This window comes from Pseudonaja textilis, chromosome 1 (assembly GCF_049901715.1).
Source record: "Pseudonaja textilis isolate UNSWEBS1 chromosome 1, rPseTex1.2, whole genome shotgun sequence".
NCBI lineage: Eukaryota > Metazoa > Chordata > Lepidosauria > Squamata > Elapidae > Pseudonaja > Pseudonaja textilis.
In genome coordinates, this window is record NC_141990.1 from 50,096,521 (window position 1) to 50,123,530 (window position 27,010).

Consider the following 27,010-nt stretch of genomic DNA (forward strand, 5'->3'; position numbering starts at 1 on the left):
GTTCCTCGAAGTAATTTGTTTTCAGTTATTTCCTTCCCGGAAATATCTTTTTGGCATGAAATCTTGTCCCCATTCACCCATTATTATTGACAAAATAGTAATTTGCGCAGCTCAATATATTTTCTAACATTAATAGTAGAGTTACCAAGTGCAAAATTCCATCAAGCCACCAGATGGCATCAACACCTGCTTTTTTTCATGGTCATGCAAATTTTTGCAATTCAGAAAAAATAGCCACATGAATAGTCTTAGTATGCTTGGAAAGTAACATGCAACAGAACATTGGTTTTGATAGTTTAAAATGTGGATGATGCATTTAACATAGTTTATTCATCTCAGAAGCCTTTGATTTTTGCTCTCATTGCCATGCGGGAAAAGTCCAAAGCTCCTGATGAAAAGATAAATTCCAGCTCCACATATCCCTTGAGTTAGATTATTTTACTGGCAAACTTCCCTGTTATGTCCTCAAACAATCATTTCCTCATAGACGGAGAGCATTGGCTATAGAAACCAACAGTAATAAAAGTGAACAGTTTTATTGCTGCTCAGTTTGCTTATGCGTGGTTGCTTTGTAGGGAAGAGAAGCTGCCAGGCCTGATGGCTTTAACCTTAGCTGGAGCATTTTTATTTAGCTAGGTGTGGGTCTATGTTGTTACGCACAGAGTGTGTTTTTTAATTTCTATGTAGAGGCTGGCTTCCTTTTTCTGTATCTTTCACTTTTCTATGGCACATAAAGCAAAATGTTAAGCAAAACTAGTGGAAAACCAGGGCCCAACAACAATGTGAGTTGCCATAGTTTGTTTACCTTTAAGAACTTTGTGAATGAATTTACTCTGTTCACTTAGATTAGTAAAAAAAAAAACAGATCAACAGGCAGGACTGCTTTGAGGAGCTTTGTAGCATTTCATTTTCACAAACTTGATGGGAGGCCCTTTGTGCCTGGCTCAAGTAGAAGCGATTCTGCTGGGGGGAAGGGGGAAATGGTTGTTTTGGTGAATTGGAGTGACCAACGCGGGTGGTTGAGGTGGTAGGCTACCAATAAAGGTTGGTAGGTTCAAGTGCACCCACAGCCAGGGAAATTCACTGGGTAATTGTGAACTTTCTCTTAGTCTCACCTACCCTACAAAGATGTTGTGGGGGGTAAATGGGAGGGTGGTACAAATAAATATGGTTTCATCTTATGTGCCAACCAGCCATAACAGAAACAAAAAGGGGGGACTTTTTCTTCCTAGTGGCTTCTGCTACCTTGTCTCTACTTACTACTGTTATCTTCCAAGGATTAAGGTTAGGGCTCTTGATCAACCTTGTTCATAAAGAGTCAGTCCTAACTTTAAAATTCAGATTTACTTGTGAGACTGTGTAGGAAATGCTTTATATAAGTCTTTCTCAATCTTCAATCCCTAGATATTGGACTTGAGTGCCGTATCACTATTAGCCAACCTGGTCGGCATTAAGGATTTATAGGTTTTGTTTTTCAATAAAATTACCTGAAAGACATTTATAGGTCATGAAAACTGCACTTCCGGATTCATCTCAGAACAGTTGCTTCTTTTATATCAAGTTAGACCTCAGAAGGCGGCCATCCTTCAGCAGTTATGTCAGCAGCTATTTATTGCTTGATTATTTTTTTTCTAGAGAAGCTCAAGTCAAGTATACATGGTGTTCCCTCCAATTTTTTCATTTAACAACCCTGTGAAATAAGTTTGGGTCAAGAAAGAGTGACTGTTCCAAAGTTATCCAGTGATCTTCCATGCTTAAGAATCTGGGCCTGTCTATCACTTTATCAAAATGCTACATTGCTTCTATTTGGTAGAGTATGAAAATATGTGAGTGCACGTGTATGATAGTTTACAGAGCAGCAAGCAGGGCACTTGTTTTCTGGCAGTGTCCTGCTTTGACTGATGTCAAGTTGTCCAAGTAGCAAACATGTTTGACCTCCCTCCTTTTCATTTTGCAGCAGGCAGCCAGTTTGGTGTAGTGGTTAAGGTGCTGGTCTAGAAATCAGGAGACTGAGTTCTAATCTGACCTTAGGCGACCTTGGGCAAATCATTCTGTCAGCCTAACCCACCTCACAGAATTGTTGCTGTGGAGAAAATAGGAGGGGAGAATATTACGTACATTTGCTGCTTAGAGTTACTTATAAAATAATAAAAGTGAGATAAAAATCTAATCTAATAATAACAACAGCAGCTTGTTTCTTTTTTAGTGAGACATCTATCATGCTTTATAGAGTTACACTGCAGCATTTTATTTTCACATGAGTTGTCCAAAAAATACCTTGTCAGAAATTTATTTTTCCATGATTCTTGACAGAATTTCTACATTCCTCTAGGGAAATGTCTTTATGGCCAAATTTGCTGCACATTTATAAAATAATATGTTGAATTTATTTTGGAGAATAGGGGTTCGTTGAGCAGTTATCAGCACTGAAAGGTGTTCCTCTCTGCCTTGTCAATGTATAGGACCACAGCACTGAGCCACCATATGGGGCTGATACTTTACGCTGGTGGGTGGCTGAGTCCAATGTTTATACAGAAGTGCAAATTGGACCTACTGTGCTCAGTTCTGCTCAAGATGATATTAACAAGGTAAGTAAACGAACACGTTTTGGCTCTTCCTAAGTAGGAGCCACTACAAAAATAGTTCAGCTTTCTGGAATATGTAGTCAGGAAAGAAAGTGTATCAATAGTATCTCAATAGTATTTTTCTCTTCCTTTACCATTGGAATAGTTTTCACTTGTATATCTTATGATAACATAATGACTTCACACATCATGGTTGTATTTATTTATCTGTACCTTCAAGTAAACTCTTAGCAAATACATGGACAGCTTGCAATTTTATTGGCAACATTTTCAGAAATGTTGAGTTTTAGATTTGCCATTGCCTTTTTCCTAGGGCAGAGAGAAAGTGTGTGGCCCAAGTCCACCAGCTAACTTTTGTACCTAAGGAAAGATCTCCTGGTTTCTACCCTACTTTTTAAGCACAAACTGACTTGCCCTTCAGGATTATTGATCCTAGAATAATTGTCCCGTGGATCTGCTTTTGGGAACAGGGATTTGAATGGGCCTTTAAAAGTAGATATCACAAGCCAGCCAGGGAACTTCCCTTTGTCTGTCTGTTCCTTCTTCATGTTGTATTGAATGTGTGAAATTTTTCAAGTGCAAATTTCACTAATTATTGGTATAAAATATCAAACTATATATTGCCTGTATTTAGATCCAAGTGAAATATACCTGTCCAAGTGTTGTATTCTAATCAAAGGACTTACTCATGATTAATGGGAATTAAGAGTACCATAGTTTTAGGATTAGCAACTCTCCTGGATGATTTCCAGAAAAGTTAGAAATACTTCCATGCCATCTCACCCTAATTTCTCAAAACAAATTTTAATAAGGTAGAAGAGTCTGAAAGATCTCCAGTGTAAAATTTTGCCTCCCAAAATAAATAGCATATTTAAAATACATAGTCATATTTATGGTAAAAGTTTTTCAAATAATTACTTGAATTTCATGAACTATCTTTGGAATTTGTTGACAGCTTCGAAATACACTCCGTTTTTTGTTGGGGAATCTGGCTGGCTTCAGCCCAGAGACAGACTCTATCCCCACATCAGAGATGTATCTGATAGACCAGTACATACTCCATCTACTGCATGCCTTCGCTAACCAGGTAAGCACTAGGGAATGGCTGGAACTATGGACACTTATAGTATAGACCGGTTGATCTGTGAACTGGATAGATACATTTTTGGAGAAAAGAACTCTTTTAACTGTTGCATTATTGTAGTAGAACAGAACTGCTATAGATATCAACGTGACAAAATCTCTTACAACAGACCACCTTCTACTTTTCTGACAGCACTTGTATATGTAGTTTCTCCATCCATTTCTCCATCTTTAGTAAACATTCTACCCAGTAGAAAACCTTAACATTATGCTTACCAAATGCATTGACAAAATGTGAATAGAGAAGAAAATTACAGCTTGAAGTTAGAAGGTGTGTCTTTGAAGACCAGCATCCTATCTTCTGCTATGAATGTTTGCTGGAGTAGGTCCTGCATACCCAAGACTGTTGTTAGACATCATCTTTCTTCCTTTGAAGATGCTGAAATCAACAAAGCTTGGGCAATCTAAACCACTATTAGATCTTGGAAGGAGTAGGGGTGGATTGTCAAAACCTAATTTTATGATAAGGAGGGAGACAATTATAGGCCTGGAGAGTCTTGGATAGAGTAGCATGGAGAGAAGAAAAGGACAATACGTGGCTGGTTTGATATTGCTTTAAGTAATATGAATATGCAAAAAAAAATGTCTAGCTAAATGTCTATGGAGATTTTCAGCCATCCAGGTCATAGTTGTACCAAAGATGCTTTTTCAAGAGGCAACTAGACTTTCTTTGTTTTCCCTTGAAGACATTCCGCTTCTCATCCAAAAAGCTTCTTCAGTTCTGAAGAAATTCCAGTTGCCTCTTGAAAAAGCACCTTTGGGATTAACTAGCTAAGTCTGCCAGTAGTTTGGATTCTGATTAAAGATATTGTCTGTACACTCTAACCTCTCATTTCTGGTGCTTTCTGTCTCCTTTCCATCTTTATTTTTCTTTGGACTAACAATTACTTGTATTTTAAATTAGCTGTTGGTTTTTTGTACTTTATTCCTTAGGTTACACAGGCATATAAGGAACATAACTATGGAAAAGTCATTCGATTACTTCAAGTCTTTTGTAGTAAAGATCTCTCCAGTTTTTATTTTAGTATCATTAAGGACAGGTATGTGAACTTTTGTATCCTCTTATCAGATAAGGAAGCCTCAAAAAAATGAGAAATGCATGCTCTGTGCTGCTTGTCCCCAAGATAAATGCTTCCTGAATAGACACCGAGATGGATTATTTTGTAACTAACATAGTAAACAGCTAGTTTCTTCGGCCCCACATGCATTTTGATACACATAACTTATTCCAACAATATTTAATGTTTAGAAATTGTTTCCCCAATTATTTTCCTTTCTAAAATCCAGACTTTATTGTGAAGAGGAAAAAGATCCTAAGCGCCGTTCATGTCAAACAGCCTTGGCAGCAGTTTTGGATACAGTGGTTCGTTCTTTTGCACCAATCCTTCCACATCTGGCTGAAGAGGTTTTTCAGTATATTCCATACAGAAAAGGTATGAGAGTTATAAAATGGTTAACACTCTGTTGAGATTCTGACAGATTCCTCACATAAATGCCTTAATGTGTTGAGTTCATTACTCATTTAATTTCCATTTTTGTTGTAAAAAATAAAATGATCAATAAATATTAATTTTATTTAGTCATTAAAATTATTTAAATTCTGCAGGATGAAATGTGCACGTAGGCATTTTTTAAAAAGTTACCATTATTTTCGGAGTTTAAGACACTCCGAAGTATAAGATGCACCTAGCTTTTGGGGAAGAAAACAAGAAAAAAAGATCTGCCTCTCAGCAATTTGCCTCCTTGAAGCAACCAGCAAACAGCCAGGTCAGCTTCAGCAGTGTGATTTGCACAAGCAGCTGATTGGCCTCCCAACGATCAGCTGTTTCAGACTGCAGGAATTGCCATTGCCTATTGCCGCCTCTGCGTGCCCCATTTTTGGCCTCTGCGTCCCGTTTTCAGCCTCCACACACCCCATTTTCGGTCTCCGCATTCCCCATTTTTGGCTCATTCCGGGCGGCAGGGATCAGGACGGGCAGAAAATGGGGCACACACAGGCCGAAAATGGCACACAGGGGCCAAAAATGGGATGCAGAGTTTGAAAATGGGGCACACGGAGGCGGCAATAGGCAATGGCAATCCCTTCAGCCTGAAATAGCTGATTGTAGGGAGGCTGATCCTATCCACAATTAGCTGCTTGTGCTAAACAGGCTGTGTTGAAGCTGACCGGGCTGTTTGCTGCAAGCAGGCAAATTGTTGGGAGGCAGAGGCTGAAGGGGATGGGGGGTGGGGGGGCGGGGCTTTGGCAACATTCACTGTATAAGACGCACAGACATTTCTGCCCATTTTGGGGGGTGAAAAAAGTGTGCCTTATACTCTGAAAAATATGGTATATGAAAGGATGTCTGAGCAAGACCAGACAGTGTTGAAGCAGTGCCTGCCTTATTGTAATAAGGGACAAGATATTCAATTTTGCTTCTTTCTAGTCACACTAGTACCTTAATAAAGTAATTGTCCATGCAAGTTTGCAGATTTATGGAATCATAGTCAGTTCACTGAATTCAAGCCCTTGTTCAGTGCAAGAATTAAAATTAAGAGCACCCTAAATAGATCATGTTCTATGGAGTATCTTTAGCACTTACTCTAGGGGAAAGTGTTGATCTCACTTGCATTACTAAAAATTATTGGAAGGCAGGTACATATAAATTCAAGTGTGGCCACTTAAGGTGAATGGGGAACTTTAATTATTAGAAATTGTTTCCTTGATCAGAGACAAATATTGGTGTGTAATGTAATGAACTGGCCTCAATAAGCAACCGTATTTCCAACAACTGAAGTTTCTGGTTAGATTCATATTATTAGCTTTATATAGTACTGTGCTGTTTATCTGCAACTATTACAGAGATATCTAATGCATTTGTTTTCCACATCCTTTCCTTTTGCAAGAGTCAGAAAGCGTGTTTCGTTCCGGATGGATGACCACAAGTGCTGTATGGAAGAAACCAGGGCTTGAAGAAGCAGTGGATGGAGCATGTGCAATGAGAGACAGTTTCCTTGGCTTTATTGCAGGCAAAAATGCTGCAGAATATCAGGTGATTCTAGTGATTGAACCTGGGCTGTTTTTCGAATTAATGGAGGTAAGCAGAAAAATCATAACCTAATATTACATCTTAACTAATACTTTAATTTTCAGATGTTTAAGAAAAGCTACTAAGAAAAGCCATTTATGCCTTAAAATTCAGAAAGACTGACAATTTAAAAGGATATTTACTCAAAGTTTATTACAGGTAATCCTTGACTTATGACCACAGTTTGGCCCAGAACTTGTCACTAACTGATGCAGTCATTAAGTGAGCCATGGTCAATTTTGTGATCTTTTGGCTGTGGCTGTCTTCCCCCACTGACTTTGCTTCCCCCATTGACTTTGATTGCTGCTTTGCTGGGAAGGTCACAAATGCCAATCATATGATCCCCGAACGCTGCAACCTTCATAAATGCATGCTGGTTGCCAAGTGCCCAAATTTTTATCATATTACCATTGAGACATTGTGATGATCGTAAGTGCAGGGATTGGTTCTATGTCACTTTCAGCACCATTGCAATTTTGGTCATTAAAGAATGCTCATAATTTTTGAACTCCTGTAATTGTCCAACTCAGAGATAGAATCATTAATTTATCATTACGATAAATACTACTATAGATTTAGATAAGATATACTGTAGAATCCAAAGGCATGATATAGAATAAGTTTATTTGCCCAATTTCAACCCTATGGTTCTATGATCTTGAGATCAAACATTTTGGTTTTCTTGCTCCAGTTTCAAAATAGAGACCTCCTTTGACTTCCATTATTTATTTATTTTGTTGGCTTTTCTACTTTTAGCAGACAAGATATGCAGTTCAATAATATTCAACCTTGGACTCTTACTATTGGTAACCAGAATTTCCCCCACTATTTCATTTTTATTTTGTGCTTTTAGTTTCTTGAAATAGAGGCAAAGTATTTGAGGATTTAGATAACCTCACGTTTGTAAAAAGACCATGTATTGGGACTATATATTTACAATTGCAGACTAACAGGATGTAACCGTATAACATACTTCCCCTTGTGTGGTCATGTGTTGGAGTTCTTGAATTGTAAATAATGGTACATTAGCACACAAAAAAAGGAAATTATAATGTTGTTTGCATACATCCAATATCATAATGTTAAACCTGAGCGAGCTATAGTGTTTGAGGCCAGAAGCCTCAAAGAAAAATGGCTTCCAAGCTGTCATATAGTAGACTTTAGTTTGCATGTATTGCTACCAAATCACATTATGGCTCAAGTATGGCAAACCAGGCCTAGCTTATTGTCTTAATTAGAATTGTCATTGATTTGTTTGCATTTGTACCCTTTCCAAAAACTACTTAGCATGATAATTTATCATTAGGTGCTACAACCTGAAGAGTGTTCTAATACATCTCAGTTAAATGAAATAATGATGGCATCACAGACAATGCTGTTGACTGAACTACCTAGAGATGTGAATACTGACGATATGATTAAAGGCACATTTCTGATAAACTTAGAAGGTAAGAAGACTTTTGTTACGCATCCACAACATGTTATTTACATTACTGACCTCATCCCTTTCCTAAGAGGTCTGTAGGAGGCGTGCATAAGCGCACCAACGTGCCCTATCGTTCCTGTCCTGTTGTTTCTTTTTTATTTTTCTTATATGTATCGATTTCATGTATCCATAGCTATGTTTATACTTATACCTGTTATCTTATAATTGCTTAACAAAATAAATAAATATAAATATAAATAAATAAATGTTGAAAGTGTTTGGGCCATGTGATGATAGGACTAGAGGACGATTTCCCTTGATCTAGAGATAAGTCATCAAAGAATGGGCTTTCATGTGGGATTAACTTGAACCTTTTCTAAAATAGGTGGAGATATCCGAGAGGAATCTGCCTATAAAGTCATTGTTCTACCTGCTGCCAAAGCAAAATGCCCGCGTTGTCGAAAATACACTGCTGATTCAACAGAGACTCCATGTGCACGTTGTATGCATATACTTGGTGAGAAATGATACCTATTCCCATAGCAGTTAAAACAGACATGCTTGCTAAAGCAAGTTATTTTGCAAAAACGTGGAATATAGAAGTATCTGCACAGAAACCAACATATTGTTCGTGTGAGAGCTGGAAAGCTAAATTCAAATTTTACGTGTATATATTTAAGCTTGTACACTTAATAAATTGCTTACTAAAATGCCTGAATAGTCCTTTTCTTTTTAAGTCTGAAAAGCAGCACAGGAGGAATTCAAATCCCTGAACAAGTTGGCTTTTTTTAGTCCAGTTTAGCTAACAGTTGACTTTAGACTTTAGCACTTAGGTGGTGCAGCTTTATTGCCGTTCATGGGTCTGCATGAACTTTTTTTCTGCAATTACTTCCAGCACAATTAACCCCCCTCCCCCAGGCAGATCACATATCAGTAAGAAAAAAATATGTAGAACCTTCATCCTGCTCTAGATTTCTCAATCATATTTAAGAAATTACTTTGTTAAATGCTTGCTCTTTAACTGTGTAGCAATAAATATGGATGGATGTCTCTTCCTTTAGTTTTGAAAGTTGTAGCAGCCTTTTAATAAGAAACTCATTTGATCCAGGTGTCAATGATTTTCTACAGAATGGGTGGGAGTTCAGTATTCAATTAATTTTTCACTGTGATTGTTAACAATGTAAGAATGAAATACTGTTTTACAAGTCTCCACTCACCTCCTACAACAGGCAGATGGAAGGATCTTCATGAACTTGGTTCTATGAGCCAGTCCCCCTGAATTTCAGACTACTCTGTTACAATACCTGAATGACAACTATAGCTTCTTTTCTCTAGACCACAGCTACCCAGTTCCTTCAACTGTTCTATGCGAACTTCAGCACTCTTTCCAGGGATTTTCAAATTTGGCAACTTTACTTATGTGGACTTCAATTGCCAGAATTCCCCATCCATCACGCTGGTTAAGAGATTTCTGGGAGTTGAAGGCCACACATCTTAAAAGTCAGTCCAATTTTTCAATTGTTACTGTCATATACTGGAATAGTTGTGGGCCAGTTATGTGTCATCATAAGAAAGACAGTGGAATACATCAATTACAGTAAGCTGTACAACAAGGAAAGTTGTTACAAATGAGACCAATGCTTTTACAAAAGTGATAAACTAAAATCAGATTCCTGATTTTATTTGCTATTTAAAACATGAAGAGGCAGCATTTTTTATTGTTTCTACAATAATTTTTCCCACCAGATAGCTTACTCTTCATAAGTTGATATTGTTTTTATTGTGAAAACCCAGCCATAATATAACTGTAGAAAGCCATCCTTTAATGCTGTAAGTTTATGGCCAATTGCCTCTTGATTATAACAATTAGGTTATCATTTTGAAGAAGTATTACCTAACCAGCATACATAATATGTTGGCTTCTGATTGAATTCATCTCATTTTAACATTTAAAAAGCAGTCTATTTTCTAGCACATAGGAAATTCTTAATATGTTAACAGCACTAAATGGTTCTTAAGCAAACTATTACACAAATGCTCGGTATTAGAAATAAATATTTAGAGTTATACACAAATATACACACTGCTGGTATTACCACCAAAGATAGATCTTAACATATATTTATCATCTCCTAAAGTTTTGAGCTGTTAATTACCAAAGATGCTTGAGACTGCTTCATCAAGATGATTCTGGTTCTTATACACAATCTTCATTTTTATTAGAGACCTGTTTAGCCACCATGCTTCAGTTTCAGTCTTGTCATGACATTCCTTCCACAGCTTCAATTAGATGCAAGGCAACACTATACTGGCCATGGTTTTCTGGTAGGTGCTCTATCACTTTATTTACTAATTTAGCAGTTGTAGTAATTGACACTTCTACATTTTTAAGATCTTGTGGATCCTGCAAAGAGAATTGAGACAATCTTTAGGTTTCTTTACTAGAAATAGGCATGCCAGATCATTTCTAAAACCTAACTAGTAGACTTAAGAGAATTTCTATTCATGATTAGAAACAGCCCTGTGAAATTAGTTTTATGAATAAAGCCTAATTCAGTGAGGAATATAGCAGATAATTACTATTGTAGCTTTAGGATCATTTCGAAGAATTTTCAACCCTGCCGCAACCGAAGATGAATGATTGTAGTCCTCTTGCTTTATTGGGAAGTTTGATAGCAAAAAATAGTTACAGAAAGCAACTTCACCAGTTTACTTCTGGTGTTAATTCTGAGATGGAAGATGGAAAAACCATCTTAAAAAGACTGTCGCTCTACCCTTAAATTAACCATACATACGTCATCAATAATTGTTTTTGTGCAGTGGACTGAGTGAAATAAAGCTCCGCCTCCAACTGCTACAGGTATTTGGACCAATATGAAGTGGGTGTGTGCATTGTTCAATACATTTGTACAATACCATGGATTAAATGAAGTAAGACATCTCCACTTTGCACCATCCTTGTTCCAAAAAATATGCCAAATGTTGTACTACTTGTACTTTATAAATAACTCATTAAATTCTCAAATAAATTACACTCTCTCTGTTATGCTTCCATAGCAAAGTTCAGATTCCACTCCATATGGACTGTTAATATTTAAGCAGAGCATGCAGTTAGGGAAATATTGGTGTAATTGTCATGTTGGTTCCCATATTGTCCATCTAGGTTAGCATGCTCAAATGAGCTGGCCCTCCTTTCCTGCTGCTGAGCAACATAGATTACTCTATTTTCATTTTCATGTATGAAATATTTTCCCATCAATTTCATTTTTGTGTACAGCGTTAATAAACAAAAGTACTTATTAACTTCTTAAATTAAGTTTTTCCTGAATACAGTGTTCCTTATTTTGCAGTATGTTTAAAAGGCAGTGAATCTTACCATAGCTTTAAGCCAAGTGCAAAGTGTTGGCGGTAGCCTGGCTAACAGCTCCATGCCTTCTTTTGTTTGAGTGTGCAGTAAGGCATAGGCCAGCCTCTGTCCAGCCAGCACCAACAACTGTGATGCAAGCACTTCTTTGTCCTCTACCTGAAGAATAGCCTGCATATACAAGACAGTCAGGTGTTACTCTTGCAACAGATAATACTTGTTTTCAAAACAACTTTTGAAAAGAAGCCACTGATGAATGGAAGTACATGCAGGTCAGTCCAAGAAGACAGCTCCCCATCAAGCTACTTTTAATTTTAAAAGTTTGTTCACAAAAAAAATAATACTGTAATGGTCAAATGTACAAATTCTTAAAGCCAATATGCAAAGGTAGCCATATTTAAAAAGTAACACTTAACTCTTCAATCCCTGCAAAGCTTACTCGTTGCAAGGCTTCACTCTATTGCATAACACTGTATGGGCATATCAGAAATGGGGTGCATAGGAAAAAAGGGGTAAAGGTCATGTGTGATTGGTTGTGTGTGTTTGTGAATATGTGCATAAATATATTCTAAAAACTCTTGTATATATGGCATGGAAGAAGCACCACCACACAACCTAAAAAAGGTTCTTGATCCACACACATTACATGCCTAAGAAAGTGCAATTAATATCAAATTTGGAGATTTCAAGTGTGTCATAAGTAAGCTCCCTCAGTGTGACTAATTTATGAGCAAATGCCTAAGAAGGCTCACAAGCTTTTTATTTCCCTTTTAATAAAAACCTAATCTTAATTCCTACTCTCCTTCCCATTTTCTGCTACAAGGCACAAAGATTGGAGGGCAGAGTCCTGAGGACACAGGTGCACTGCTCTTTTCTGTGTTTGGATGTGCAAGAAGTTTATTTTAGTGACAGGAGAAATTCCTCATTCCTATTAGCTGCTTACCTGAACTCACTGGATCAAGGGTGTTAAAAGTCAGAATTATACCTTAAAATGTCTGGACATTTTCCAAGATAATAGTACTGCTATAATAGTATAGCTTTTCACACAACTATATAGGTTTCTAGTAATATAGGTTCCATACGGTCTCTAGAGGGAAATAGACTAGCCACTAGAGTTGCTCCTGCTTCCCAACCCACACCCACATAAAAGATGCTGCAATGGAGGAACAATAATCTAAAGCAAAGGATCCTGATTCACCAGAATTTCATTTAAATTTGGAGGGATGGCATGACAACCATGGCAGCCAATTTGGGAAATGTTCTCCACCTTAAATAAGACACGGTATTTTAACATCATATAGTTGGTTGTTCTCTACTGTCTCTAATACACTCTCCATAATCACTTAGAATAAATTTGTAATCTGCTATAGAATCGGCTAGAGCGCACTTTATCCTTTCTTGAGATATAATTCCACAAGCTCTTTTAATCAAACATATTCAAAATGCATCTTTGCATTTTCAGGGGAGAAAAAGGCAGGATTTGACAGCAATGTAAAGGAGTTTCACTAATAACCATGACAAAATTACAACCTGTATATCTGCTACTACCCTCAACAGGCAGAAATCCATGCCTGCTGCATGTACATCTGCTATGTGTAAAATGTGTACCTCTTCTCCAAGATGATCCAGGCCGTAACTATAGAGCTCACACACATAGTACCGTCTGATTATGTCCTCAGCAATTTGAAGATGATGTGCCAGATCCAAAGTCAAGGCGGGCCAATCCCTGTCCTTCAGTGTCACAGCAACAACTTCCGATCTGTCTGTCATCTGAGACGGAGCTTGGGCCTGGGCCAGTGCACTCACCAGTTTGGTTAAGAACTTGCAAACAAAAGAAAACATCCACATCAGCAGCAGTTTGCAAAAAGGACACCTATGCTTGTTCATTTCCTCCCCAGATGTAACTTACTTGATGGCGTAAGCTAAGCAGAGTGGGATCCACTTCTCCACTAGGCAGCAACTGAATTGAAGTCAAGTCTTTGAAAAAAGCATTTTTACCCTACAAGAATGGAACACAGAGGAATTTTGGAACTAAGAAAAGAGTTAATACTTGCTTAATATAAGTATACAATCTAAATATGGGAGTAAATAGCCACTTCCCAGGTCAACTCAGCATTAATTTTTGCTCGGAATTTGTAAAGTTGATTAGCCTTAATTCCTCTGTAGGTAGATAAAACACAAAATCTAATTTAACAGGAAAATTTCCCCAAAAACTTCCACCAACTTGTAGAGTTTTCTATTCTAACCACAGCTTCTCATTCAATGTCCTGCATGAGTTTGAACTCTGGCCTAAGGGATACATTTCACATTTAATTAACCCGGAGCCCTCACTCCAGAGTCAGCAGCTTTCAACGAAGCCTCATGTCCGCATACCTTGCTATCGAAGAGAGAGAGGGGTTTCACACTCTTCAGGGAGAACTTCATGGTTCCATATAAGACGATGCAGAGCACGGACTGATGCTCGACTAGAGGATAATGGATGTGTTTCTGTTCAAGTGCTAACTCCACTAACGAGCTATGCCCTTCAACAGACACCCAGGCATCTTCTGTATCCAGCACAGGAAGTGGCATTTCATCACACCGTATATCAGCCTAGTGCAGTAAGAAAGAGAAAAGCATGGGTATTTTAAAAGTAATTGAAAGATAGCGCACATTGGTCATGTTCCAAAAAACTCAGGGGAGGAGGAGGAGGAGGAGGATTATCAGCAGAACCAGTAGTAACAGTTGCATCAAGAAATCTTGAACATTAAAAAAATATACAGCTAAAACAATGAAAACATTTATTCAACTGGAATGTGGCTAAAAATCTGCATTCTGTTACTATTGTCTGGTTTAAGGAATCTTTGGCAACAATCCTTACATAAGATTTAATGTACAGAACGATTGGTGTTGCTTTTGAAAGACTGATGAGAGAAGATGAATGTATTAAAAATAATGTGCAGTTTAGGTTGAGGAAGGAGCTGTTACCTCCATGAGAGTCTGAAGAAGATCTGAGCAAGACCCAAGGAAATAGGACACTGCATTGTCACTCATCCCTACGTCCTGTTTGACAAAGAGGAATTCATTTGTAAAAAAAAACCTTCCTGAATATGTTTCAAAATATTTGTGGACAGAAGAGGCTGTATTCATAGCAAATCCCAGAAATCAACTATACATTTAATGCAGAAAGAAGCATCTGAACAGTTAAAAATGAGTCATGCAAGCCTCAGTATTCAAAGCAGTTTTTTAATTTATAAAGTTCTTTGACTAAATGTATATATATATATATATATATATATATATATATATATATATATATATATGTATTTCATCATTAGTTAGTCAAATTTGTATTTAAATAAATTGAAAATTACTCGATACGTTTATCTGCCTCCAATAATTTTTCAGTGTCATATGTTATTGGCAAGATGAAATAATAAATAAAAAATGAATCTCATGTACTTATAAAAGTTGGCCATTTGAGGATAATGAAAATTTAGGATTTAAATGGGGGGTGGGGAGGTACATTAGCTGGCACCAAATACTAATCTAGAATGATTTTTAAAAGATTGCAAAATATCCAGATTAAAATAAGGATTCTCTGAAAAGACCCTAATCTGAGTGCTTGTACAACTTTACTAAAGTTTCAAAAATTTGAAAAGATGTAGGCAAACAGGTGGCAAGTTTATAAAAATGGTATATTTTCCATCGAGAATTCTATATAATATATAATTTGTGGAGTTTCAATCATAGTTGTCCAATGCTATTTCTTTAGGAGAAAAATGTTGAACCAACTCAGCACAAGGCTGCTCAGACCTTTTCCTAGTTTGTTCTTCCAGTCGAACTTTAAAAGAAACCTGAGCAACTGGCATCAGCATCATTTCTAATATAACAGAGGTGGTTGGGGCGGTATTCAAATAATGTAACAACCGGTTCTCTGCCCTAATGATTTCTTCCAACAACCAGTTCACCAAACTGCTCAGAAAGTTCTCCCAAACTGGTTCTCCCAAAGTGGTGCTAACTGACTGAATCCCACTACTGAGAGGTGAATAATGGATGTGGAGCTTATTTATTCGGAAACAAATTCTGCATCTCTCAACCAAATCTGATTGACAACTGAGCCAGCAAATGCACTTGTTTGTAGCAATAATTTCTTAAACGGGCAGGTGACTGAGCTAGATGGTCTCAAAGATTCCTTCTAACCTTTAGATTCAGTGAAAAAGTTTTTTGTTTTTAACTTTGCAGAGAAACAAATGAAAGCTCATTCACATAAATATCAGAACTACCTTATTCTTGTAAAAACATGCTTAAGGCAGTAGTGAAAAATGAACGGAAGAGTGCAAATCTGCTCGAAGTCATGTTCGCTTCAGGGAAATTAAACATGATCTTAGATTAAAAACCTAAAATAATAGGTGTCTCTTGGGCTGAGCTCAGAGAAAGGTGAGCCAAATAAAAAGATTACTGAGCTGGAAGCCAAGTCTATGACCTTAGCTTAAGTTGGCAGAAATCCCCAATTGCTGGTTGACATAGATATCATCAGACCTTGTATTATGATAATACATATTTTAAATAAAGAAAAGGGATTACTTGCCCGTCTGCATAACCTGTCCTTTGGTGCTTTTCCAACCTATGACAGAAATTTGTTTAGAAGGACTCAATACATTAATATATTCCATCAAACAGGTAAGTTGCTATCTCTTTTCACCAGAAATGGAAGTTTTTTATTTTATGATTTTTATTTTTAAAAAACACCTCCCTACTTCCCATATGTTTATGCGTATGCGTGAAATAACATCTCTTTTAAGTTATGACTAGTAGTAAAGTCTTAGTGCTTTTCCTCAAAACTAATTATTTAAAACTTTTAATTAACTCATTAGTAAATCAATCTAGACTTATATTTCTAGCCTGGTGCCTTAAGCTCACTCCTGAATTGCTGCTGAGTGCAAAGGATAAATATCCTAAGAGCTGCTGACTGCCTACTCACAGGAGTAGGTCTGTAATTTGGGGAGATTGCATGACTACCATGTGAATCCAGAAAAATATTCAGCGGGTTGAAGTAAGTGTTGACAGATGTAGCAAGCATGCCCACATCTCTTCTGTAGTATGTAGTATGTAATACTTTTCCTAATGGCTTTCAAATCAAAAGAACTGACAGTTCTACTTTCTACTGTTTTGATTAGACACCACCTTATGTGCTGTGTCTTGTTTTGCACTCCACATAGAGTAATAATATTCAAGTATCTGAATGCAATTAACAAAGAAAGCTCCTTTCTCCAGAATGCCAACGATGAAATAATGGATTTAAATTAAAAGAAGGCAGGTTTCAATTGAATTGGGCAGGAGGAGTAAAGTGTGCAGTGTTTAAGAGTGGAACCAAATTGCCCTGAGAAGTAATTAGCACCTCTTCATTGACTAGGCAGAAGTAGAAGCCTAACAGCTAACTACCAGAATTGTATAACTTAGATTCAGTCATAAGAAGGGTTTGAACTTAGTGATCTGAAAGTCTAAGCCCATACAGCTAACCAAGTTTCATTTACCAAGAGTCCTCATATGAACGTAATATTAGATATTCTATTTAACTTGGTTTTTAACATACGTACCTTGTCCATTAAGTAGGTAGCAGCAGAAAGCCTTTTCACTATGAATGTGTTCCACATCATTAAAGCAATTCCTGAAATAATTACATAAATTTAGGCCCAGCTAAAAGCAACATCAATGATTTTGCCAGGTGAACTCATAAGACTGCATGTTTCAAAAACACTAAAAGTAAGTATATATACACAGTTTACTTATATATAAATTCCAAGCAGTTTCATTAACAATGTAATAGTAATTGATTGTGGCTAACAGTTACAGCTTAGGAAGGCCAACATAAAAATATGTGCTTTTAGAAAAAACTGAAAAAATCTAAAATGACTGGACCCGATGTACAGCTAAGACTATGTCCTTCCACGGGAACAGTTCACCCCAGAGGTCCACCTGCAAGTGGTAATTAAGGGTAACCTGAAAACCATGGCTAAAGATCCATGAGGGAGGGAGGGAGTTGAGTATTACTACTTTCATTAAATGAGTAGGAATTTTGATTTGAGAGAGGCTCAGCCCTTCTCATATTTCCTGTATTTGCAAGCAATAGTGGGTTGGTTGGAGAGATCTTCAAATTATTTATAATTAATAAGAATTTACTATTGTAATGGGGCATTGACAAACATGACAATGTTTACTGTGAACCAAGTCCAGCTTTGACACTGATTTGAGAATACTTCAGTACTTCCATGCAGTTTTAATTTGCAGATAAAAATGATAGCTGTGGATCCCTCAACACATAGACACTTCTGAATCAAATTCTCTACTTCACTTTGATACATCCAAAATATTTTCTTTATTCTCACCATGTTGAATATGAGCATTATCAATGCATCTGAGATGTTCTATGGCTCTGGTGAGAAAACGTGCTTCCTTGGATTAGAAAAACAGAAATAACCAATATTAGTCAGTGCAATGAAGCACATAACAGGAACCTTCCCAACTACTTATTAAGTATTTCAATTATTTCAGGTTTTGTTATATTTTTTTCTGCATGATCAGATGGTGTAGGCCATGACACACACGAATTCTATCTACTCACAAAAGCTAATTTTAAAAAACCCTACTGTTCTGTAATTTTTTTCCAGCTTTGTTCAAGTTATTCAAGTAGAAACAACTGCAGCTGAGTTGACTCTTCTCAAAGTTTAAAGAAAAACTACAATAACCACAAAGCGGCATATAATGGGACATATAATAAATAATTTCTAAATATTCAGATATATTAATTAAGGTTATTTACTATATTGGTATCAAATATTTGATAAAATATATTAAATATATTTGATATATTTTATTTTAATTACCATACCCTGGTAATTGCAGCAAAGTTGTAATAGTGATAAAGTACGGTTTGTATTGTTGACATATACCCCAATCTTCCATTGAAACAGTTTCTGTATCAATACAAAGTGTCCCTTTTCTCAATCTTCAAAACAGTTACAGCTCAATATAATAGTGCTAACTTGGGAAGAACATTTACATGCTATCACATCTAATAAATTATGACAATATAATGTGTTTTATCATTGTGAAACAAAGAGGATAGGATACCCACAAACCAAAATAAAATTATGATACAATCATAAGGCTAAATGGGAACTTGAAGGTCTTCTAGTCCCCTTACCCTTATACCAGCCGTACCAACCATAAATGGTTGTCCAATCTTTTCTTGAAAACCTCCAACAATAACTCCAGGAGGCAGCTATTCCATTGTGTCGTGGCGCCAAGAACTGGATGCAATATTCCAAGTATGGCCTCGCTAGTACATATAGAACTAGTACATATAGTCTAGAACTATCATTTCCTGTGGTCTTGGTGCTATCCCTCTGTTGATCCAGCCTAAGACTGCATTGGCCTTTTTGGCAATTTTTAAGCAATTTTTAAGCCTACTGAGCCTGAACAAGAAATAATGAATTATTTTCAGTGTTTGAAAATGTCAGGTTAAGATCATGCGTATCATAAAAAACAAAGAGTAAGGAAATGAAAAGCTTCCTTTACCTCTGGGTCTTTGTTCCACTGTACAACATACTCCCAGCAGGAATGTGCATGGAGTATATCCATCTCCAGGCTGCAAGGAAACTGTTCATATGCTAAACGGAGTAGTTCTGGGAACATGTTTTAACAAAAGATCATTATTATTTTGCATTCCATTGTTGCGCTAAACAGAAATGAAGAGCATGTCTGAAACTATTTTTTACCTAATATGCACTCCATGCTTGGCTGGTCTTCTCCATCCTCACCTACAAAATTGCTGTCAGTCTGCTGTGGTTCCTCCTTGCTTTCTGCTTCATTTTTCTGTCGACCTAATCTGAGTAAGGACAAACTGAGGTCTTGCTTAAAAATCCATTTGGCTACACTGTCAGCAATGCCTCCTAAAGAAAAGTCAAAACAGTCTAGCATCAGTTTGCAAATACCCAGAAAAGAGTTATTCTTTCTTTCTATTGTAATCTTAAACTATGGAATTTGCTGCTATCGGATATACCCGTGATGGTGAACCTATGGCACACAGAGCCATTTATGTGGGCACGTGAGCCCCAGCCAAAATTACCTGCACTGCGCATGCACGCATCTCCCAGCTGATTTTTGGCCTGTTTGATTTTTGCCCTCCTGGAGGCTCGATGGAAGCCTCTGCCTCCTCGGGAGGCTGAAAAACGGGCCTTCTGGAAATACCAGAAGTGCCAAAATGGGCCCGTTTTTCAGCCTCCCGAGGTGGCAGAGGCTTCTGTCGAGCCTCCGGGAGGGCGAAAACGGCCTCAAACAGGCCAAAAATCAGCTGGGAGACACGCACATGTGCAGTGCAGGTAAGGGGATGGGTTGGGGGTATTGCACGGACATGCACAGGGTGTAGGGTGCATTGCATTGTGGGTGCCAGCAACACGCTATTGCACATATGCAGTTTTGGCACACCACAACAAAAAGGTTCGCCATCTCTGGGATTAACTAATGCACAAATAAGGAGACAAGATTTGATAAATTCATGGAGCACTTGGTTTTCAGTGACTACTACATTGGGGATTTCATTTTATCTATGAACAGTTAAAGCATTTATAAATATGCAGGTCAGATGACTGTACTACTGACTCACAAGCAGCATACATTTTAATGCTGACTCTTTAGTTGATCAACATCTTGTCCATGCCTGTGCGTCTGGGAGTGTGGACTGCTGTTTCTGTGCATGTTTCAATCGGCATAAGATGAAAATGGTTTGAAGGACAGTGCCTGGGGCTTCAGCATAGCCCGGGAATCCTGGTAGCCTTCTGAGCTTCCTCTGCTTCTCTTCTACCTCTCATGCTACTCAACCCTTCTCAGGTTGGCTGACCCTACAGGATTTGAGGAGACTATAAACCTGTATTACACCTTTCAAACCAGCGAGTTCTTATATGAAAGCGGTACTAGATTCCAGGGCATGAGGCAAGAAGTAAAATTGGAATGAACTGGACCACTCGGGAAGGTATGTCATCCTACATAGACCAAGCTTCATGTGTCAATGTGGCATTTAGGTGGGCTATTTATTTATTATTCTATGTGCATAGCCATTTGCAATCCTCTTTCTTATGGAATGTAGACTTTCTTAAGGATAAAGTATCATGAAACTATGCCCAAGAGGATTTCAATGGAAATACACTAACTGTCAGCCTCAGTTCCCTTTCTGTTCTGCGATTTCCTATTCCATTTCACACATTACTTGGGGGATTCTCCTGGGCTGAGTTCCAAGCAGTATCTCAGGAGAAGAAATTAACCGCCACCCCTTTCCATCCCAACCCTTGGGAGTGGGGGCAATCACCTTTTCCTCCTTCAAGCAATTTTTTTACAGAAAGTCTCCCAAGAGGCTCAGCCTGCAAAGAAGAAGCTGGGCTTGTCTTCTTGCTCAGTTTACTATTCAGAAGTGTCTGAAGTATTAGGCAATCCTCTAGCTGTTTCAGGAGAAGCTTCCAGTATTCTATATCAAGAGAGAGGGCTTCCCAGGAATCTGTATCAGCACCTACAGTTATTTGGGGAAACTAATGAAAAAAATTGTTTGTGAACTTCTCATATTATCAAGCCGACATTTTACATATTGTGTGCAGAAAGACCAGATTTACAAACTTCAATGATGAAAGAAGAAAATAAGTTACAGCTTTCTGTCATATGTTCAGTACATCTGTACTGTATTCGCACGTGCTATTTTTAAGAAGGTTCCCTTAGAGATGAGGAACAGCAAGAGATGCACCTTCAGTAAATACACATAAGGTGTTCACACATTTCATATTAAACTGCCAGAAGTTTAAATTGAGGATGGAAAGAAGCTGGCGGTGCTGCTCTACTTCATCTAAAAATAAAACTGGTGAAGGGGGAGATCTGCATCCCTTCAACTCCTTGGAGAAAGGACAAGATAACATAAATACATGTATTATTATCTGTGTTCACAGAAGGGCTGAGATAGAGCATGAGCAAATTCAAAAACAGTCAACTTTTGCTTAGTAAGAAGTAACATTTGCATTTTGTTTACATTACATTTTTTCTACTGATGCTTAATGTGCTTATTAACAACAATAAACTTTAAAGTAATTGTAACCTAAACATGTAAACAAATGAATCAAGGCAAGGAAAAAGACACTAGCACTGAACCAGTTAAACTTTTCTTCTAAAAACAAATCAGGAGATGCCAAAATTTTGTTGGCATCTTCTAGTGAGAGAATTACAGAAATCCTAGCCTCTTTGAACAGCAAGTTCAAAGGCCTGGTAGCAGCTGTATAGAATTTGGTATAGCCTTTTCATGGTATTCATAATGATTAAGCAGCATATGGAAATTCAGTTGCATCCTGTATTGCCTATATAAATAAACAATGAGACCTCACTTGTACATTTTCCAAGATACTTTATAATTGGATGTTTAGCGGCAAGTATTAAGAGTTGATTATTTATTTTGGGAAGGGAGACCCATTTTTCTTTTTGCTATGTAGTCAAGGACAGAATCAGAAATTACTTACCTTTTTTTCTGCAACGCTATCACTTATCTGTGATGTTACTGAATGCCCAACATGAGCAAATACCAAAGCAGCTCCGTTATTCTCAGACTGAATACAGGTTGTTCTCATCTGCTGCCACCAGGGGGAAATGGACTGAGAATCCCACGAATCATCTGTAGCAACCAAAGTCAAAAACATGCATATGGGATGTCAACCACAATTAGAAAATACATTTACCACAGATGTTTTATTCCCAAATATTCACTTGTGAGCAGGGATTCTTGTTTACTGATAGACTAAGAGAAACTATAAAAAACAAAAGGTTGGGCAAGGATATCTGTACATTTGGAAACGTCAGGTAGCTGTTAAGAAGGAGAGAGGATTAATTACCCACAGTAAGATCAAAGGAGTATTTGCAAAGTCTGTCAACTGAGCATGTGTAGAGTATGGAAGATGACCTTGATGGAGATTTGCAAGATCTGTTAACAATAAGTGACAAGAAAGGAGAAATGATTATCAGACTTGCAAGGTTGATTTCAATTACACTCAAAGACAAAAACTATTTTTATTGGGAGCGGCTATAACAACACAACCTTGCAAGTCTGATCATGCTGTATCTCTTCCCCTTCTTATAACCTTATGGATTAGGGAGGTCTCTGCCTGAACCTCTTCCACACTTTCTATTTGTGTGGACTTAAGAAGTGTTTCATTGCTTTGTAACAGATCTTGCATATCTCCATCAAGGTAATTTTCTAAACTCTCTACAGCATGTGGATATTCAGATCTTTTCAATAACATCATGGGAATTTTTTTATTTGCATGCAACATTAGGTTTGTAATATCTGCTTTTGATCTCTGGCAACCTCCTGTTTTCAGAAATTGAGCATGTTCACTGAACTTCTCCCACCTGTCATTCTGCTCAAAAGTGACAACGCAGCTTGAAGGCAGCAAACTGACTGGGTTCTTTGAAGAAAGGTCTTTTCCTTGGAAAGCCATACGCTGAGCAGAAGGGACTAAAAAAAGAGAAAGAAAGTTTTGGAGGTTTAATGAGAATAGATTTAGGAAATCACTTTTCCAATCAATTCAGTAAAATTTTCTAAACAAAAGAGAAGTTACTTCAATGTTCCTCTGTTGATCACAGCATTAATATTGCTAATATCCCCTAGAGACATACAGTATTTCAAATTTGAAATCCTAGTCATATGTATTTCTTCAATAATTCTTTCTCATTTTAATCATGATTTAATTGGGATCCCAGTCCCCCAACTTCCGCATTTACATTCCACAAACAGTTATCCTAATTTTGAAATGCCAAACATTTTTTCTGAATAAGCAAAATTGCTTTTAAATTTTCCCACATACATCTCAACAAAGTAGATAATCTCAACAGAATTTTAATCCATAAGACTTTTTTTTTTCATTTTAGTTGCATAGCAACTAATTGTGTGTTGCATGTGTCCTGTCAAAGAACCCTCCTGTCAAAGGTCTAGGGTTCACTGGTTTCCCATGCCGCAATTAAATTCCAAAGGAAGATACCATTAGGGAATTCCTTAGTAGGGGGTTTCTTCCAAATCAGAAACCGTGAATAAATGAAAAGAGTATAAAGAACGTAAAATATGTTTAACAAGAAATAAATAGAAGCAGTCTTAAATCTTCACAAATGTTTCTGAAATTCCCCATGAATAAAGCAGAAAATTAGAAGCCTTTTTTCACAGGGAAAGAAAACTGTAGAAACTAAAAGACAAATTTCAGTACAGCACTTCATGGAAGTAAATTTAAAAAGAAGTATCTCAGTCTTCGCTCCTGGTAAATGCCTGGACAAATCCTTAGTTTTCTAGGTAATATTTTTTAATGTTTTTTTTACCCTGCCTTCAGGATATTCCTTCTTCCTCCTTTTTCCCCCATAACAACCCCATTGAATGGGCTGAGCTGAGAGAGACTGACTGGCCAAAATAATCCAGCCAGCTTTCATGCCTAAGGCAGGACTAGAATTCTCAGTCTCCTGTTTCTAATCTGGAGTCTTAATCACTAGACCAGGGTAGTCAAACTCCCGGATGCGTTACGTACTAGCCATGCCCACACCCAGTTTAGTGATGGGGAAAAAAGTCCCGATACATCACATGATGCCGCCATGACGACGTGAGTTTGAAACCCCTGCACTAGACCAAACTGACTCTGTAACAAGTTAAGCATCCCATTTTTATGATGGAGATGTAGCAAGATTGGTTTTATTACATATGCCTTTTGTTGCAGATCAGTAATGTAATGATTAATTCAATTAAATTCAAAACTAACACATAGGAATACAAATAGGCAAATTGTTTCCATATATAAATGTCTTTTCTCCATTTCCTCATCTCTTCCATGTTTTATTTCTATTCCCCACCCACTTAATGCTATAATTTTGACTCTTAATCATGTATTTCCCATATATTTGCTATAAACCAATGAGCAATTAGAATATAGGCCTGGTGATCACAATAAAGAATAAAAGGCAATACTCACCAATAATATCTGGGGGCTAAATCCTGCAGACTTCAGAGTTTGACACATTTCTTCTGTTGAACATTCTCCATGTAAACATTTCCAGAAAAAAAAACCTCCTGTACATACACATAGAAGACATCATGCATTTTTTCACTTCTTCAACCCTCTGTTTTACCCATTAAATTCTTTCTGATTGAAAACAGAACAATCTATCAGAAGGTGAAGATCAGATCTATTCACAGTGAGAGTAAATTACATCAACGAGAGCTATTTATATTCTGCTTTCTCCTCCTGTTTACAGGTAGTCAATTTATGGCCATTCATTTAACAATGGATCAAAGTTATGACAGCCTTGGTAAAAGTAACTTACGATCTGTTCTCCCACTTATAATTAATGCACCTCCCCCGTGATAACACAATCTCAATTTGGCTGCTTGGCAACTGGCTTGCATTTATGATCAGCTGCAGCATCCTGTTGCCACGATAGCAATTTGCACCTTTTTTGCAAATTTGGAACAAAAAAACACATCAGAGAAACTGAATTCATTTAACAACATGATTCACTTAACAAGCAGCATAAAAATTGGGTCCAGCTCAACTTATGACTGCAATGCAATGACTTATGCTGGAAATTCCAGGCCTAATTGTGTTCATAAGTTGAGGACTACCTGTATACACTCTTGCTCTCATTGCACTAAGCCAATGTTATTTCCATTGCATAGATCAAGGCAAGTCTTTAGTCTGCTCTGTAAAGAGTACTTCCTCATATTAATGTTTTCAGGAGGCTCCTTCAGAAAAACTCCCTAACTAAATTCAAAAAAAGAAATCTATTACCCAACTGGAAAGCTCCTTAGCCATGGTTATGTTAATAATCCAAGCTCATACCTAAAGCCACATATTCCTTGTCATCTAACTTTTTCACGTTAATTGCATCTTTTTCATAATCCAGGTAATCCAAGAAAGTTTTCACAGACAGTATTCCATCTTTATCCTCTACAAAATGTACTGAAGGCTGGGTATTCTGTTGTTTGTACTTCTCAAGTAACATCTGGAGCCTAGTGAATTCTTTTTCATCTAAGCGGAGTAATTTAGCCAAGGTCTTAAAAGCAATAAAACATAAATAAAGAGAAAATCAGATTTACCCTTGAAACTGGTCTCACATTCATTCATCACAATTTCTCTGATAATAAATTTGTATTTAAGATGTTTTGCTAAGTAGTTGTTATGTTGCAGGGTTCAGCATATTTTTCCCAATATCCCTTGTACCATCGCAGAAAATATTGAGAGGATCTTACTCACACTGAATTTATTTCATGCAACAATTAAATGTATTGATATTTCTAAAAATGTTTGCTTGGACATCTGGTGTAGCTCACATTTCAAATATGTAGCTACCCATTTGAACTGGATACATAGATGGAAGTAACCTAGAATACTAACAGAACCAATTTAATTCTAGTCGTATGTCAAAGGTTTTCTCAAGAAGGCTATTGAAATCAGCATCATAGAACTTATTTCATATAATTTTATGAAAAGCAAAGGAAGATCTCATAACAAATAGAGTTTACCACAAAAAGTATATTACACTGACCTACTACTGCCCAATTCTAGAGCCATTAATTTTTATCCTCATTTTATCATTTTATGCCTACAAAAATATATGCACAATATATAAAGCAAGGCTTGGTACTTCCCTAAGATTGACATGTTAAACACCAACACAATTAAGATGCCAATTTTTTGATAAAATATCTCCTTAATACAGAATATTGTCAGTTCCAATTTCAGAATAGTAAGTTCAAAAAGGAGCAGGAAGACTGTGGAAATCGTTTGGCCTTTTGCTTGCAGAGATTTTATAACTGAACTTGATTAGTGCTACAGGAAGCTTTGATGATATGACTGTTGGAAGTACGATTCCCCCCTCTTCTAGGGAAACAGCTCCCACCCTTTGTGAAGTAGGGCTATTAAAATAGCTGGAGACATCTTACTTTTCACAACAAAGGAAGGAGAAAATTACAGGCATGAGATACAGAGAAAAAAAACCGTACAAACTAGCTAAGATCCTTTCCCATAGAAATCAAATAGATGGCAAGTTATAAAAACTTGTGAAAGGCAAACCAAAAAGCATGGCGGGAAGGAAACATGATAGCAGACAAGCAGCTACAAAGGATCAGGACCATAAAACCAAGATCCCAGGAAGAGATCCCAAAGAGACAGAAATTCAACATACACAAATCAAAATCTTCCAAGATTCACACCTACAAATCAAAGAACCTAAAGTGTATAAAAGAGAGGTTTTTCTACTCACTTATTAGATTAATCCTAGGAACTCTGTGAGATTTCTTACCTGCCTTCCTATTAATAAACTGATTCTGACTTCCAAGCAGCTGACCAAATCATTTTGCATTTCTCCCAGCCGGGAAATT

At 37.2% G+C, this 27,010-nt stretch overlaps 2 protein-coding genes across 3 annotated transcripts in view; one reads left to right on the forward strand and one right to left on the reverse strand.

The window, feature by feature from the left end:
- Positions 1 to 8,934, forward strand: part of IARS2 (isoleucyl-tRNA synthetase 2, mitochondrial) — a 30,393-nt gene extending 21,459 nt beyond the window's left edge. Inside the window, exons 17-23 of the mRNA XM_026695737.2 lie at positions 2,463 to 2,588; positions 3,541 to 3,672; positions 4,662 to 4,768; positions 5,016 to 5,161; positions 6,615 to 6,805; positions 8,103 to 8,244; positions 8,608 to 8,934. Of these exons, the coding sequence (XP_026551522.2) occupies positions 2,463 to 2,588; positions 3,541 to 3,672; positions 4,662 to 4,768; positions 5,016 to 5,161; positions 6,615 to 6,805; positions 8,103 to 8,244; positions 8,608 to 8,750 (987 nt within the window). The 3' untranslated portion in view covers positions 8,751 to 8,934. The remainder of the gene's footprint in view (positions 1 to 2,462; positions 2,589 to 3,540; positions 3,673 to 4,661; positions 4,769 to 5,015; positions 5,162 to 6,614; positions 6,806 to 8,102; positions 8,245 to 8,607) is intronic.
- Positions 8,935 to 9,877: 943 nt separating this feature from the next.
- Positions 9,878 to 27,010, reverse strand: part of RAB3GAP2 (RAB3 GTPase activating non-catalytic protein subunit 2) — a 56,198-nt gene continuing 39,065 nt past the window's right edge. For both annotated transcript variants that reach the window (XM_026695735.2, XM_026695736.2), the window contains exons 20-35: positions 25,470 to 25,683; positions 24,603 to 24,700; positions 23,005 to 23,110; positions 22,119 to 22,270; positions 20,933 to 21,149; positions 19,347 to 19,520; positions 19,147 to 19,253; positions 17,955 to 18,021; positions 17,166 to 17,236; positions 16,157 to 16,192; positions 14,554 to 14,628; positions 13,960 to 14,178; positions 13,496 to 13,585; positions 13,195 to 13,407; positions 11,599 to 11,757; positions 9,878 to 10,626 (exon numbers count right to left, since the gene is read on the reverse strand). In XM_026695735.2, coding sequence (XP_026551520.2) covers positions 10,483 to 10,626; positions 11,599 to 11,757; positions 13,195 to 13,407; positions 13,496 to 13,585; positions 13,960 to 14,178; positions 14,554 to 14,628; positions 16,157 to 16,192; positions 17,166 to 17,236; positions 17,955 to 18,021; positions 19,147 to 19,253; positions 19,347 to 19,520; positions 20,933 to 21,149; positions 22,119 to 22,270; positions 23,005 to 23,110; positions 24,603 to 24,700; positions 25,470 to 25,683 — 2,142 coding nt within the window. In that variant the 3' untranslated portion in view covers positions 9,878 to 10,482. The remainder of the gene's footprint in view (positions 10,627 to 11,598; positions 11,758 to 13,194; positions 13,408 to 13,495; positions 13,586 to 13,959; positions 14,179 to 14,553; positions 14,629 to 16,156; positions 16,193 to 17,165; positions 17,237 to 17,954; positions 18,022 to 19,146; positions 19,254 to 19,346; positions 19,521 to 20,932; positions 21,150 to 22,118; positions 22,271 to 23,004; positions 23,111 to 24,602; positions 24,701 to 25,469; positions 25,684 to 27,010) is intronic.